We start from the raw sequence: 16,527 nt of genomic DNA, 5'->3' as shown, positions 1-16,527 counted from the left end.
ATTTACAATAACTCACATAAAAATAGGATACAAGTAGTGAAGTGTTTGAGAAGATAAGTTTATCTTTTTAGCACAAATCTGCGTTTCCTCTTCTAAAACGTAGCCTCTGTTCCTCAGCTCACCGGTTGACAACTCACTGCACTGACGTCTAGGGGTGCGTTTGTGTGCGTACTTGAAGCAACACCATGACACAGGACGGTGGTTTGTGTTTTGTTGACAAAACTCCCACTTCGTCCCCGAGTGATGTGTGTTTTAGACCAAGCTTTCTTCGTCTTTATCGTGAGTGCATCAGAGTAACTGCATTCAGCCAGTAGAGGGCAGCAAAGTCCCAGTTCACTGTTTAGTCTGCTGATGCTTTCACCGGCTCCTTTGATAGCTCCACCTGCTGGCAGTAGTCGTGAGTGTTGTCGTTTATTGAATGTTAATAACACCTTTTTTCGATTTAAATGTTGGCTAATTCTTTTGAATTTTCTTTTCAGTAGTAATAATAATATAAGACAAGGAGACGAGAGTCATGGGGTGGGAAAGGACATTTCTTTCTCAGTTGAAGTTATTTTCATCTTTTAATTTTTATGTGAAGGTGAAACACCTGTCTGTAATGAAAAAGTTCGTGTTTCTGATAGATATTTTTTGCTTTGTTTTCTTTTGTTTTAACCTGATACCGGTACCGTGCTGTTTATCCGTTAGCCTGCTAACTGAAGAACATGGACGGAACAGGATGTTCCTCAGAGTAACCTTTCTGCTTTACTTTGTGTCATTTTTGGAGATAATAACGCGTCGGTTTCTAATTTGACCAATAAAAATAAGTTTGTTAGGGAAAAAAATAGCCGTCCATGACATGTACCTATTAATTGGAAGCACTTACCTGGTTCCCCTGGTCTGCTCACTTTGCATTATGCGCTCATTTTAAGGTGGAGAGGAAGTCCTGGGTAAAGACTGCCTCCAGTATTCCATATAGTGGGTGTGGAGGAGAGGATGTCTGAGGGTTGCGGACTGATACAGGATGCAGCTTGGTTTTAACTGCGGGCTTCTTCTTCTTCTTCTTCTCCCCATCCTCCCAGTGATGCGCGGTACGTCACGACGCGGTTTACTGTACGTGGTGTTACTGAAGGAACAGCAGCAGCACACAGCAGCCCGGATCCTCCTTATTACATTATGTAATGCCCTGGATGCTGCGTCGCGACGGATGGCTGGTTTCCTCATCTGTGATTTGGTGTGTCGCTGGCCGCTCAGACCTTTGCATCTCTGCATCAAGTGCAGAGCTGAGTGCAAGTAACGGAGCCTGGCTGTCGGTGGCCTCTCCCTTGCAGGTGCAGAGACGCTGGGAGTCTGCACAACTCCACATCTTGGACATTATTTAATTATTTTTATTTTTTATTTTTTATGTTTTTTATTGCCGAGCAGAGACGCGTCTCTGTTCCAAACCCTCTGGTCTCTCAGTGGAAGTAAACCAATGCGGGTTTGTTTCAGATTAACACCAGGATCACAGTGTGTTCTCCATCGCTTTGGGTCGACCCTGCATTCTAAACAATGGCGGGTCCCGAGCAGCAGAGGCAGCAGCAGCACGTAGAGGAGAAGGCAGAGCGAATAGACGATGCCGAGATGGCTCTGCAAGGCATTAACATGCTGCTCAACAACGGCTTTAAGGAAAGCGACGAGCTTTTCAGGAGATACAGGTGAATATGTCGTCATTCTCTTATCAATGTCGAAGAGTCTGTATGTCTCCGAGGACGAACCTGTAAAGTCTTCAACTACACTGGCAGTGACTAAAACAGTACTATCGTTGTGTTGTGTTGCTTGAATACATGTTGTTGCTACTTAGCAGTGAGTTAAAGGCTGTGTCTTTAAAGCAAAAGGTGTAAAGTCTTATTATTGAAACTACAACCGGAAACAGTATTTACAGTACTGTTCATGTGTACAGCTGCTCGTTTCATTGAGAGCAGATGGAATGACAGGTTAATATTGAAAAAATAATGTTTTAATTTAATTCCATGATATGAATAGCTATGCTAGTTTGAAGTTAATAAACTCCTAGTTATTTTTTACCGTATAGTGTTGACAAGACCCCAGGCTAGAAGCTAACTGTACTATATATGCTGTTGCTGTAGAAGGAAGGCTAAGCTATGACTTTAATGAGCCGCATGTATTACCTTAAAGGGAGGAACCAAATGTGCTTTTAGCTTTAAATGATTAGAAATTATAAGTTCACACAAGTCACAACGAGAAAATGTTTTTAGTCCGTGTAGTGTGAATTGCTAGTGAATATTTTCTATGATTTTTTTTTTTTTTTTTTTTGGAAAAAGAAACACTGTTGTGTGTGGCTTAAGGTGTTAGTTGCACATTATAATAAAACTAAAAAAAATTAATTTGGAGTATTTTAGCTAGACTGCTGTTTTGCGCATTATTCATATGTGAGGAAAACGTGCTACTATTTGATTGCTTTTTTACTCAAAACACATTGAAACATCTGTCTCGTTCTCTACAGGAGTCAGAGTCCACTTATGAGCTTTGGGGCCAGTTTTGTTAGTTTTCTGGTGAGTTTCTCCTCAGCTGACGAATGAAATTCCAGATGAAACTGTTACGTCTCAGTAAACCAATGTGTACGGTATTAGATTTGATTTGAGATTTGATCTCTAGGTGGTGCTGTGATGGGGAAATCACAAATAATTCTCTCCTGGTCTACAGAAAACAGCACAGCATTAGGACATGAAATAATACAAGATGCCATACAGGCTGCCCATCTGACATCCTCTCTGTTTTTCCATCCATCACTCAAACACCATATGAATCATTCATTGTCCCCAATTGCTAAAGAGTCCTGAAGGCAGTGGGAGTGTTGACATTATGTCCACAGACATTTATTGATACACGGGTATTAACGAAGCAGTGCAGCAAATTATATATTATATATATTATAAGTGCAGCAAATTATATATTATATATATAATTATATTATACACATTACACAGGGAGCCAAAGTGAAATCACAATACTAAACAATACAATATTAAAAGTCACTCCATTGTGTTTGTGACTGTTTGCTGCCTGGTCCTGTAATAGTTTGCATACCGTTTTTTTGTCATTTTTATTGCCTCCCACACAGCTGTTCTTGGAATCATTTTTTTCAATATTTTTTGATTAAAAGACTCTTGTAGATTAACCCTAAATATAGATCTGCCTTGTAAAACACTGCCTTGAGTTTATTTTTAGATAATAGTAATGCATTAATGAATCATCATCAAAGTGATGGGCAATATTAAAAAATATCAGTTTTTTTTTTTACCTCCAAAATGAACACTAAAGTATTTCTTTATATTTATTTGTTTATTGGAAGTTATAAACAAAAACAACAACATTGAACAAACTATCTGTATATTATTATATATGTAATGTAATATATAATGTAATGTTATAGGTTTCATAGATAGTGCATTTTTATCTACGTGACATATTGTGGCTGTGGTATTCAGAGACCTTTGCTGGGACAATTTGCAGAACGCCATGATGACATTTGAAGAGGAGAAGATGCAGACAGCCTGTGACGACTTGAGGACCACTGAAAAACTGTGTGAGAGTGACAGCGCTGGAGTGATAGAGACAATCAAAAACAAGATAAAGAAGAGTGTAAGTAAAGACACATTTAAATAGACATATTTCCTTTCTCTCTGAGGGGCATGTGTGACCTCCTTTAAATTCTCCTAGAACGAGGAGGTTCTGATGAGAAGCACATACTGCTTTAAAACTGAGGCTAGAACGAGGAGGTTCTGATGAGAAGCAAATACCTGTTGTCAACAGTCTGCTTTAAAACTGAGGTCAATTTTCAAACCAGAAGTGAGTCAGTACTAGAAGACCATTCCGGTGAAAAGATTGGGGTTATTATTTCAACAAACAACATTGAAAGCACCGTGTGGGGGTTTTGTACATTTTGGTTGTCTATGTGTGTATGTGTGAGCGTGTGTGTGTGTGAGCTCAGGCGCCTGCCTGTGCCCTTCTTTCACAGCTGTGCTGATTTCAGTGCTGATGAGCTGTGCACCTGAATGTGGTTCCTTCCAATCAACAGAGGGGGACATGAGCTCCAGCTCTACAGGGAACCGAGAGTGTCTTGCTGTGCAAACCTTGTTGAGTGGTGGCTGCCAGCACCTTCTAGGAGATTGTCAATCTGATGCGATGAGATCATGCCTGAAGATGAAATGTGTTCTGTAAAGAGTATGAATCATAATCACCACTGTCAAGCAGGTCCAGGTCCAGATGTCTTCTCTGTGAGAATAGATAGAAAGGAGCAGGGTGAAAGCGAATGAACTGCTCACTGAATGTCAATCTTTACTGTGTGCGTGTGTGTGTTTCAGATGGATTCACAGAGATCAGGCATTGTCGTGGTCGACCGTCTTCAGAGGCAGATCATCGTCGCCGACTGCCAAGTCTACCTTGCCGTGCTGTCATTTGTCAAACAAGAACTTTCGGGTAAACAAAAAGCTAAGTTACTTGAAACAAACAAGAAGTTTGTGTAGTTGTGTCCACATAGCTATAACTGCAATAATAACAATCTGTATACCCGTGCTATACCTGCTATCACATGCATGTGCATACATACATGTGTATATGTGCATGTGTATATGTGTATATATATGTGTATATATATGTGTATATATATGTATGTATATATGTATATATATTTATATATATATATATATATATATACACATATGTACATATGTATATATACAGTATATGTATATACTGTATGTATATGTACACACTATTCAGATATTCCTCCTCCTCTCCTGACATGTGTCTATATATCTATCTAGATTATACTGTATATTGTAATATTCTGGTATAATATTTGGTTGTAATACACTTTGTCTTTATATCCAGCTGAAATTGTTTAATAATTATATGTATTTATGTATTTGTATATTTATAGGTGTGTGCATATATACATATATTTATATATGTGTATATATTTATATATATTTGTATTATAATTTGATACCATAGAGATAGTCGGGGATACTGTAGTAATAATTCATATACTGCAAGTCTTATAGTAACAACGCACATTTAATCCACTGTTTCAGGTGTTCTTTTCTATCCATCCATCCATCCATCCATCTATCTATCATCCATCCATCCATCCATTCATCATCTATCCATCCATCTATCAATCTATCCATCCGTTTATCTATCTATTCAGGTGGAAAATCAAGACACTGTAGAAAAGTTTAATTGTTGTTTTTTTTAGTCTTCTGAAAATAAAATATTATGATTTTTGTTTGTGTACATTCACATCTGGAGACATTGGAGGGCATTTGGGAAATCTTGCGTTCGCCTTCAAGAAATTGTTCTTTGTATGTTTCTGAACAGCTTACATCAAAGGAGGCTGGATCCTGCGTAAAGCCTGGAAGATGTACAACAAGTGCCACAGTGACATCAGTCAGCTGCAGGAGTCCTGTCAGCGCCGGTCCTCCGTGAACCAGGACTCACTGTCTGCAGATAACGTCAACCACAACTCACCAGTGGACAACGGTGTGACCCCCGAGGCCCTGGATCGGCTCAAGGGCTCGGTTAGCTTCGGCTACGGCCTCTTTCATCTGTGCATCTCCATGGTGCCGCCGCACCTGCTCAAGATCATCAATCTGCTGGGCTTTCCCGGCGACCGACTCCAGGGTCTGTCCTCCTTAATGTATGCCAGTGAAAGCAAGGACATGAAGGCACCACTGGCTACGTGAGTAGGCTCAGCTAGTATCATCGTTGTTACAGTTAGCAGAGGATTTGGTTAGCTCTGGGGTGGAGGACGGAGGACAAGCCTCCAGTCACTAGGTGGCAGCACCTCATACAGTGGTTTGTACAGAAAAAAAAACGTTATCAGGTTCTCAATAGTATTTCAATTTGCGGGGGTGTCAGTTGGGGGCTAGGGCAGCTCCCATTGGATGAACACAAAATGCGCGAAATACCTCTTGACGAGTGCGTTTTTCCCGTCCTCAGGTTGGCCCTCTTGTGGTACCACACGGTGGTGTTGCCGTTCTTTGCTTTAGACGGCTCCGATACACATGAAGGGCTGCTCGAAGCCAAAGCGATTCTGCAGAGGAAGTCAGTGGTGTACCCCAACTCATCGCTCTTCATGTTCTTTAAAGGACGGGTTCAGAGGCTCGAGGTGAGTACCACGACCTGAGTAACGGGGTAAAAAAAAAAAAAAAAGTACCCATCACTGTAGTAAACTTTGTCAGATCCATGAATTTTAAAACAGTTCTTTATGGTTGTATTGCTTGAAATCTGAAAAAATGTTCCCTAAAATAAAATGCAGGTTAGGCCTTTTTTTTAGCAGCTCTTTGCAAAGTACGTGTCCTCGACATGTCCTGTGCTCTGTCTCCAGTGCCATATCAACAGTGCCCTGGCCTGTTTCTACGATGCGCTGGAGCTCGCATCAGACCAAAGAGAGATTCAGCATGTGTGCCTCTATGAGATCGGTATGTTTTCTTATGTAGTTAAAAGTACGATATATGCAATACTAAAGTATCTGGATCACAATATTTGGCCTGATAAATCTGTAGGTCTGCACATAACTGAATTACCTGTCAAAATAAGCACATACTTTCACCATTTCCATTACTAAAAAAAATAAAATGTCTTACATATTGGAAGCTAAGGACTTGTCCTCTTTCTCCTCATTGTGTTTTTGCCCTTTTTTTAAAACGCTTTCTAAGTGGCGAGCACCGAAAACAGTACCAGTATCTGCATAGATACTGGAAAGTAATCATTTATGTGACACTCAGGAGATGGTGTTTTCAAATGAAATTTAATTTAAAAAAGTTCTGGTGTCCTCACTGTGGTGTGGGTACAGCAATTTACCAGAATTAGGCAAATACACAAATGAAAAACCCTCGTACTTATACTTGTTTTTACAAAACGATATTAGAACAACCATAGGCTGCTCTGGCTTTTGTTTGTAATTGGGAGAAAATCAAAATGAAAAATACTTTTCTTTAAATCAATATATGGAATTTAAAAAAAATCCTAATTCTTCGAATGAAATATTTTTTTAACTGCCAATAAAATTCTTCATTCAGTTTTTTTTTTTGTAACAAGTGTTTACACATTTTATGATATCACCGACTTCCATTATAAATTAGAAGATATATTGTGTTTTTGGGGGTGGGTTTTGTTATTGGCCTGGCGACTTAACAAAAAGAAAATAAAACGTTAATTTCAGTTTAGGTCTCAGAATATCCACCTTGCAGTAAAACCTGTTTCCATGGTGTTGTTTGCGACAGGTTGGTGTAGCATGATCGAGATGAATTTTGAAGACGCGCACCGGTCGTTTGAAAGGCTGAAGAATGAGTCCTGCTGGTCACAGTGCTATTACGCCTACTTGACTGGCAGTGAGTCTGACATGCACTAATCAAATATTCCCACCCTGGTGTTGTTTTGAAACCCTTGTCGTGTTGAGTCTTTCTGCCGTTTTTTCCCCCAGTTTGTCAGGGAGCCTCCGGTGACCTGGATGGAGCGAATCGAGTGTTTAAAGATGTGCAGAAGCTTTTCAAGAGGAAAAACAACCAGATCGAGCAGTTCGCTGTGAAAAGGGTGGGGTTTTTTTTCTTTGACCGCATCTTCTGCATTTAAACATTCTTTTATACATTTATATATTTTAATAATGTTGCACAATTAGAAGTTTAAAGCAATATTATCATTATTATTATTATATATAATTTAACATCCCAGTTATGTTATAGCTTCTAATTTTCTACAGGAAATTATATATAATTTATAGTATAGTATCTAGTTATATATGCGTACATCCATAGGTCTATAATATTTGATATAATGTACAGTAACTAGAAATAATGCTTGTATAAATCTGGTTGTAATACACCATACACCTCATACCATACACCTCATACACTTATATCTGCTGGAACTATATAACGATATAACTTTAGTTAATTATATACTTAACTATTCACACTATTTATATACCATAGGGGTAACGGGGTATATTTTAGTGTACACAAACCTAATATCATTTAATAATGGATATGGCAATAATAAACACAACACACAACAATAGTCATCTAATAACCTACTACTACTGCTCCTACATCTAATACTACTAATACTACTTTACTACTAATATCTACTTATATACTAATACTATTTACTAATAACCAGTGTTCAGGTTTTTCTCTATTCTTCGATGAAGTCCTGCTACTGTTGTTTGTATTGTGTTGAATATATTCTTATGTTGTTCTTGTTGTATTGGTGCTGTACTGCTGCTGGAGCCTCTCTATCTACAGTATCGATCGATCGATTGATCGATCGATCTATCTACAGTATTGATCGATCTATCTACAGTATTGATCGATCGATCTATCTACAGTATTGATCGATCTATCTACAGTATCGATCGATCTATCTACAGTATTGATCGATCGATCTATCTACAGTATTGATCGATCTATCTACAGTATTGATCGATCTATCTACAGTATTGATCGATCTATCTAATCAACAGAATATGTGTCAAACGGAAGGCCCGGGGGCCAAATGTGGCCCCCAGCCAGTACCACCCGTTACCCATGACCTATTATCGTTAAATTAAAAAAAGTAAATGGTTATGAAATGGTCTTGATTTTCTTTGAGTGAAGTAAATTAGTAAAAAATTAAATATTTTTTTTTTTTACTGTGTCCCACTGCGGCCCGCTACCAAATGACCTATGGACTGATACTCGTCCACGAACCAGGGGTTGGTGACCCCTGATCTACAGTATATAGTCTTCCATTTACAACCGGCCCTTCAAGGGGAACTGTTTTGTTTATGTGGCCCCCTGGTGGTTTGAGTTTAACACCTCTGATCTATAGTATCAGTCGATCTACAGTATCTATCTGTCTGTCTATCTAAGCATTCTATATAAGCAAGTGTGTTTTTTATTAAGTTTTAATTTCATTATTATTACATAAAAAAATATATACCCTATAAACCCATTTTCTATTCTCCATGTCATTGATATTTCCAGGCTGAGAGACTGAGGAAGATCTGTGCTTCCAGAGAGCTGTGCATCCTTGGTGTCATTGAGGTGCTGTATCTGTGGAAGGCACTTCCAAACTGCTCGTCATCTAAATTGCAGGTTATGAATCAGGGTGTGTACGACTGATGTATTATTACATATTCAAATTAGTTGTTTGTTTTTTTTCCCCCTTGTTATCCGCTGTGCGTGACGACGTCTTCCCTTTTGTCCTGTGTCGTCAGTGTTACAGAGATTAGACGATTCTCTGTGCCGTGGACTGAAACATCTGCTTCTTGGTGCTATTCATAAATGCCTTGGAAACATGAGAGATGCTCTCCAGGTACCAGTGTGCCGTCCTGATTGACATGGTGCTGCTGTGAGATGCCACACTGTTAAAAAGTTGCTCCTCTGTTTGACGTCCAGTCGTTCCAGTTGGCTGCTCGAGATGAGTATGGACGGCAGATCAATTCCTACGTTCAGCCGTATGCTGTCTATGAACTGGGATGTATACTACTTGCACAATCAGAGGTCTGTATTTTTTTTTTTTATACACACTCTTTGTTAATATCTGATAAGAGTGTATGCTTTTTAACCAACTCTTTATTTGTTGGGTTGCAATGCAGGCAGTTGGAAAGGGAAGATCCTTACTCCTTCAAGCCAAGGTAAAATATTGATATGCTGTTTTGTTTTTCTTTTTTAGTTTTATAATTTACTTAAGATTAAGTACTTTTCAAAATCTATTTTTTATGAAAAATTTTTTTTTTTATATTTAAAAATGAACATTTGCCTGTGAAACTGTGAAAAACTAAATTTTTAAATTAAATTTCTAGCACTACAAATAGTTTAAGGACACTGGTTCAGTTTTGTGTTTTTAGATGTTTTTTTAGTGGAATACGAAAGATACATTTATTATTACTATATAAGGTCACAATTAATGAAGGAAGGTCACCAGTTGATGAAGTTCCACAGAGTTAGATTAACCTATATTCACATGGTCAATTCAGGGCAGTAGTTATCAACTGGTGGCTCGCGGGCCGAATGTGGCCCACCGAACAGTCTAATTTGGCCCACAACTGGATTCCAAAATAATTTTAAAAAAAATCAAATATTAATGTCAAGACAAAATTGTATTTGAGTGTGACCTCTTTACCACATTTACCTCATCTACTAGGTCCCCCTTTAGGGGGTATGAAGAAATTGCAGGGTGGGAGCAAAGAAGGAAATACACACATTGAAAAAAGTCTTTATTTTGATTAGTTATTTTCCATTGTGGGGTGTCTGTGGCTCAGTCAGTTGTGCAGTTGTACTACACCCCGACGGTTGTGTTCCATATAAATCAGGGCTGTCAAACATACGGCCCGGGGGCCAAAATCGGCCCGCTAGGCAGTTCAATTCGGCCCACTTGATGAATTTTGAAAATATATTAAAAAAATACACAAAAACTTCATGTTCAGATCAAGGTAGGTCTTCTTAAAGGTACAGAGGGCGTTGCTTTGCAGTAAAACGGCTGCTTTCATTTACTTTGCTTTGAATGAATCACAAATATTACGAAAAAACATGAAAGAAAACTTGGCCGTGATTTCGACTCCTACAGGGAGATGTGCAGTGTGCTCGTACGCAGAGGTGGTTAATTAAATTTCTAATGAAATGCTAATGACGCGGTCTAATCCAAATTAGTTACATATTACGTTACAAGGCATTAATTCAGTCTTAAACTAGCAACATCAAAAAGAAAAGATACCTCAGTCATTAGCAGATTGATAGATATTGATACTGCACGTGTGCAAACTTTAATGTCTTTTTTTTTTTTTTTTGGTATTGTTTTAGGAGGATTTCACAGGGTATGACTTTGAGAACAGGCTTCATGTCCGCATCCATTCAGCCCTGGCCTCCTTGAAAGAAGTAGTGCCTCAGTGACTCAGTGGGAGGAAGCTACACCTCAGTTGTCAAGCCTTTCAATCGGAATGTTTGACACGCCTGGGAACGAGCTCCCGTGTTTGTCACTGTGGAGGGATTTGGTGGAAATATGCTTGTTCGTCTTTTTAGTTTTCAGGCAAACGGGAGACGTCTCTGCGCAGTCGTTCCAGAGATAGTTTACAGGCTCGGCTCAAACCAGGAAACAAATTGAATTGGCTGTGAGGGAACGTCTTGTCTTGTTACACATGTATGTCACCGATTTGTCCAAATACAGGGGGTCCTCAGTTTACGACAACCTCAACCTACAGCGTTTCATGGTCACGTTGCCATCTCATGAAAATATATTTTGAAAATCTTAACTTTTTCCGATGTACGGTGTTGAAGCTCGTCAAAGTTCGCACAGGAATTATATGGCGGGCAGACAAATTGGTCGTCACGTGGTATTATACATGGCTTACGTTTACATTCGCCAGTTGTACGCCGTACGTTGGATTGTGCTGCATTCACTGTCTTTCGTTTGTGTTGTTTTTTTGTCGGGAGCTTTTTGCCCTTCATTGTGGCTCCAGACTCTTCTGGTGTTTTGATGTCCTAGATCAGGCATGGACAAACTACGGCCCGGGGCCCACATACAGCCCGTTTGCCCACGCCTGTCTGAGATTATGTTAACACTGTTAGCATGGGTGAGTGACGTAGGTACTTATGTACAGTACGTTGAGGGCCCCCTGTTCACAACTGTATAGATGTAAACCACACATTTGAAAGGGTACCTAGCTAGTAGCAGTTCCGTTTTGGACTTATGCTAAACCAGCCTAACCCTTTCCTCTCATATACTCCTGAACGTAATTCCCATTAAATTTGATGGGAATACTTTACCTCAGTGTTTCCCAAACTTTTTCTGGGTACCAATATTTTAAGTCCCAAACCTTCGCGACCCAAGTCAATAGACATTATTTGTAAACTCCTGGGGAACATGATGCGAGACGGCCCACAAAAAAGAATCCCTTACGATCCACCTGAGGGTCGCGACCCAGTCTTTGGGAAACAATGCTTTACCTGATACAAGAAGACCAACAGGTTTATTTTTAATGGTTTCTCTCTAACTGGTAATTTAGGTGTATTAGCACCCACATCTACAAAACTTTCCCAATTATTTCATTGAATATTTGGGAGATTTTAGTTAGAACATCACTATGTATATTCAATAACAGAGCACGAAACTATTTATTTATTGATAATGTAGTGTCTGGAGTGTTTTACACAATTCCTTAAAACAGGCATTTTAACATTTTGCACAAATAAAAATATAAGAAAAAATCTGCCTTTGTGTTAATTACCACGGTATAGTAATGGGGAAAATTTGTCAGATATAAATATTTGACTTTTATATGTTTGACTTACTGGAACGTGACATCAGTAGTGCTTCTCAAAAAAACTCTCTTAGTCCGCTTGTGAAATTGCAAAAACAGAAACATAAGCATATCTTACAGGTATTGAGTTGATTCGCGAAATACTTTAAACTTTAGTAGTCATCACCCAAGAGCGTTATTATTCTACTTAAGTACTAGGTCTCTTTTACTTAGGGTCGTAGATACTTTAAAGGTTTGTTGTAAGTGAGAATTCTCACACGTCACATTGCCATAATGATGTTAATAACTGATAATACCAGGTATTGTGCAATACAGTGTTGGGCAGGGTCACAGAGGCTTCACGACTGTTGAAGTCCGTTCCCTTATGTCCTGTGCAAATGCAACATATCAAGGTACTCTCATGAAGCTATACTCTCAGTACTGTGACTCTAGCATTAAACGGTGCTGCTCCATGTCAGGCTAACACTCGTCATGTTTGTAATTTGTTACTTTGATAGTGTTGTAATCGAGAAAACTTTTTAATAGTGATATTCCATCATAACATGACACTAAGGTTGGTTTTTTGAATTTTACCTGCAAATTCTACGAGCTGGCTTCAACTTCTGTGCTGTATTGTCTTCATTTCAGCAAAATAATCATTGGGCATTATTATTTAAAGGGTCTTTAATATATATATATATATATATAAAAATATATTTATGTGTATTTCAATTTAGCGTCAAAGGGCGTGTTTTGTTTTTCTGCCACTAAGCCTGTCCATCCAAAGCAAGTCATTCCCTGTGGCTGTTGAGAAGACTGTGGTAAAAACTGTTGAAGTGACCACTATGCTAGTGGTGTACCGTGAAATGTCAGTAAAGATGTAGCTTAACGTGCTTTACCAAATGCTTTGTCACTTAAACTTTGTTTTGTTTTGTTCGTTTTTTCTGTCTTGCCTTTTTCCTCCCGTCGTCAGACCTAAGCCAATAATGTTGTCGCAATGTGTTTAACCGAGCGCTACAATAAACTATTCCTCAGCAATGCAAAAGGTGTCGGTGTTGTTTGGCTAATTTCTTTTTGATACTTTTACTCTAGAGAGAAATGCAGGATCAGACATAGCAAAGCTAAGTTAACCGTACCGTTGTCCTTCGCGTTTTGTACACTCCCAGCATATGTGCAATGTGCAATGTGCCCCTTGCAATGTGTTTCCATCTTGCCCCAGAATCAGGGTATGAGGGAAAGTTAGGAGCCCGGACACGCACGCTTGCTAACACACACACAAAGGCATATTATCAGCTAGACCCAAAGGACAACACAAGGGTTAAATATGACTAGCATTCGATGCTAGACTTATTTAGCCAAGTTAGCCAAGTATCGTAGTTCAGTATATCAGTAGTAACAATCCTCATTTCAGTTGGATTATTTAGACAACAAGAGTCAAACTGACCCCCTGTAGTATAGTTATTTTACTTATTTAAGTTTTGACAACATTTTAGTTGTGGTGGGTTTCCTACATTTTGGTGTGAATGGTGCCGGGTGCTCCTCCTTCACAGCTGTGCTGTGAGTACTACGCTGATGAGCTGCGCACCTGCAGGTGGTTCCTCCCAATCAACAGAGGGTGATATAAGCTCAAGCTCCACAGGGCGTCAGTGCCATGCGGTACATAGTGACTCATAGAGAAAGGTCTGGCAAGGTGCTTTGCTATGTTAGTAGTTCTCATTTTTGCTTCCTTGTCAGCACCTTTTGGAGACCGTCAATGAAGATTCACCACCCACTGCTGTTTGTAAATACTGCATTTACCGGTAATCAATTTGACTGAAGCTGCTTCTGGGATCCGCCATTCGCCACAGCTCCCTGACGTCCCCTACCTGGAAGAACTGTACCGCACTGATTAACAAACCTCGTTCCTCCTTGCTCACGTGCCATGTTTCCTACATCTGAGTCCGTCAACCTGGAGTATCTATGAGGTACATAACAGGTTGTCCTGCGTCTCACCCTGAGGTGTGATGATTACCTAACTGTCCCCAGGTGTCTGCATTTTCCTTGTCTTTTTACAACAAACAAACCTTAAAAAGCCTTTCTTTCTACAGTAGTTACTGTTTATCCACCAAGGAGACCAGTTCCGTTCCTGGTGGTAAGTAATGTTTTTTTTTTGTTTCATTATGGTTCTCCGTGTGTGCCTGAGGTTTTTTTCAGACACGCTAGAATTGATTCTTGCTCCTAAGCCGCCCTTTAAAACAAATCTGTAAAAAATGATTTAATCAATGGAAAAGCATCACTAAAGAAACCTCTAATCCCACATGTGCCTAGGAACATTGATTCGATGATAAAGGTGGTGGCCATCTCAGCTTTAGTCCAAAAGGAACCCATGGTGAGACCTTATTGGTAGAGATATTAGTGTAATTATGTGATATTTACATTTTTATGCATTTAGCAGACGCTATTATCCAAAGCGACTTGGAGAAGAAGATTAACATTATCAAGCATGTGGTTCCTCGGGGAATCAAACCCAGGACTCTCTGCTTCCGAGGCAGGCTTGCTAACCGCTATTCTATGGAACCACTAATAGTAATATTGTAAAGAATCGTTATCGTTTTTTCCTCCGATAGTGAAAACCCAATAATTCGCCAGACATGCTGGAACCGCTTTAAAATTGTATTTTGTACAGACGATGCTAATTTGTGGAATGCCATTAGTGGGGCTTCACAATAAAAAGTAGGGGTGTTAATACCACAACAAGAGTTATGTGATGTGACCTGAAAATAATTTTGGGGAAAAATGGCTAAATGTATTGGTTGAAATCCAAAATTTGGCATATCGCCAAAAAGCTAATATCAGACATCCCCACTTGTTGGCTAACGGCTTTAGCAATAGCATGAGTGAACTGGTCAGTACTGTAAATGGGGAAACTCCTAATGGCCTGCTGGGAGCTGTGGTGGACAGACTGAGTGACAACTGACGTCCACCTGCTGTGACGATGGCAGAAGGGAAAATATTTCTCAGTTTCTCATTAGGACTGTCTCACTTATCGGCATTAGCAACAGTTAAATGACAACACATTCTAAATGTTTAAAGACATTACACCTGAAAAAAGTTTTATTTTTGAGATGAATGTAGTTGGTCTCCACTAAGGCCAGGCTAAGCTAATTGTGTTTACACTTTTTGCCTCATGTCCTCCTTAGTCTTTACCTGATGCTTTGTACTGCCTGACTTGCAGTGCTGCCACCTACTGTTAGCTCCCAGTAGGATTCCTTACGTTTCTCCTCCTCATTGCACGGAGTTAATCACTCTGAAACAAATAGTAACATCAAAACATACCGTGAGTTATCTTTACATTTATAATTTACTTCATGGCGTTATTGTCTCGGTGTCCTTCGTGGTGGATGTGCTTATTTATCTCCACACGTTTTGACGAAAACACAGCTAGAATCTCGTTAAGAAAACATGTGTGTCACTCTGAGCTCAGGGCAGCGGCTCGCTCTGGTACTAAATTATTCAAGCTTCTGTGTGACTGAATTTAGACAGGGCTGAGCAGAGTTGGAAGACTGAGCAGAAACAATACCACGGCGTCTCTCCATCTCCTGTAGGGAACGCTAGTCCTCCTAAATAATCTAAAGGCATTTCCTGTTGTGCCTGCTTTTCAGAACGGAGCCTTAGCCTTGTTGTTCTGTTTCTCTTCAGCGCGTAAAAAAGGAGGGAATGATGCGACACCGTTTGTGGTGTTTTAGCGGGGTCATTGTTCGGTTTTAATTTTGGGGGGGATTCTCACTTGCTCATATTTTTCTGAAGCATAAGTAGACTGAGCATGGATTAGACCTCGAAAATGTAATTACAATTAATTAGATAAAGGAGCAGCCATGAGACAGACATGAGGGAGACAGCAAGGGCCTGAGAGAGATGGGGCACATCAATCAATACTGTCCATATAAGAAGGGAAGAGAGAGAGAGAGAGAGAGAGAGAGAGAGCAAGGTCACAAAACAATTGAATTGTGTTTCACTCCAGTGGAAACGTGATTAGTCAGAGTATCCTACTACAACACATAGAGTTCCTATTCAGTATCATAGACTGTTGCAGCAGCTAAAGCTAGCGTGTCACAGACCAGGGTCCACGTAAGCTAGCGTGTCACAGACCAGGGTCCAAGGGTCTAAGGGGTCAGTATACTCTCCAAAAATACTTTTAAATCCACAATTACTCATCTTCCTTTTAGCCAGTGCTATTTCAAATATAAATATAAATTTGCTATTTCGGCTCATACAGGTATATT

General features: G+C 39.5%; 2 protein-coding genes across 6 annotated transcripts in view; both read left to right on the top strand.

The window, feature by feature from the left end:
* Positions 1 to 20: 20 nt before the first annotated feature.
* LOC103399958 (tetratricopeptide repeat protein 39C-like) lies at positions 21 to 12,239 on the top strand. 5 transcript variants are annotated; one of them, XM_017042647.2, is made up of 15 exons: positions 21 to 397; positions 912 to 1,676; positions 2,486 to 2,534; positions 3,496 to 3,624; positions 4,347 to 4,461; positions 5,365 to 5,725; positions 5,986 to 6,154; positions 6,374 to 6,467; positions 7,272 to 7,379; positions 7,472 to 7,581; positions 9,012 to 9,135; positions 9,245 to 9,342; positions 9,426 to 9,530; positions 9,626 to 9,664; positions 10,830 to 12,239. In XM_017042647.2, the coding sequence occupies exons 2-15, from the start codon at positions 1,531 to 1,533 to the stop codon at positions 10,917 to 10,919; spliced, it is 1,737 nt and encodes a 578-aa protein (XP_016898136.1). In that variant the 5' UTR covers positions 21 to 397; positions 912 to 1,530; the 3' UTR covers positions 10,920 to 12,239. The 5 variants fall into 5 exon arrangements, with proteins under 5 accessions (XP_016898136.1, XP_008336836.1, XP_024921082.1 ...); XM_008338614.3 differs by lacking the exon at positions 21 to 397 and having other exon boundaries at positions 871 to 1,310; positions 1,471 to 1,676; XM_025065314.1 differs by lacking the exons at positions 21 to 397; positions 912 to 1,676; positions 2,486 to 2,534; positions 3,496 to 3,624 and adding an exon at positions 3,916 to 4,236.
* Positions 12,240 to 13,861: 1,622 nt separating this feature from the next.
* Positions 13,862 to 16,527, top strand: part of LOC103399985 (kinesin-like protein KIF1A) — a 45,864-nt gene continuing 43,198 nt past the window's right edge. Inside the window, 2 exon segments of the mRNA XM_017040469.2 lie at positions 13,862 to 14,229; positions 14,353 to 14,396. The gene's annotated coding sequence lies outside the window, so the exon portion shown is untranslated.

The sequence above is a fragment of the Cynoglossus semilaevis genome, chromosome 2 (assembly GCF_000523025.1).
Source record: "Cynoglossus semilaevis isolate Cse_v1.0 chromosome 2, Cse_v1.0, whole genome shotgun sequence".
Taxonomy (NCBI): Eukaryota; Metazoa; Chordata; class Actinopteri; order Pleuronectiformes; family Cynoglossidae; genus Cynoglossus; species Cynoglossus semilaevis.
Note: the sequence above shows the minus strand (reverse complement) of the source record. Positions and strands in the feature narration are given on the sequence as shown.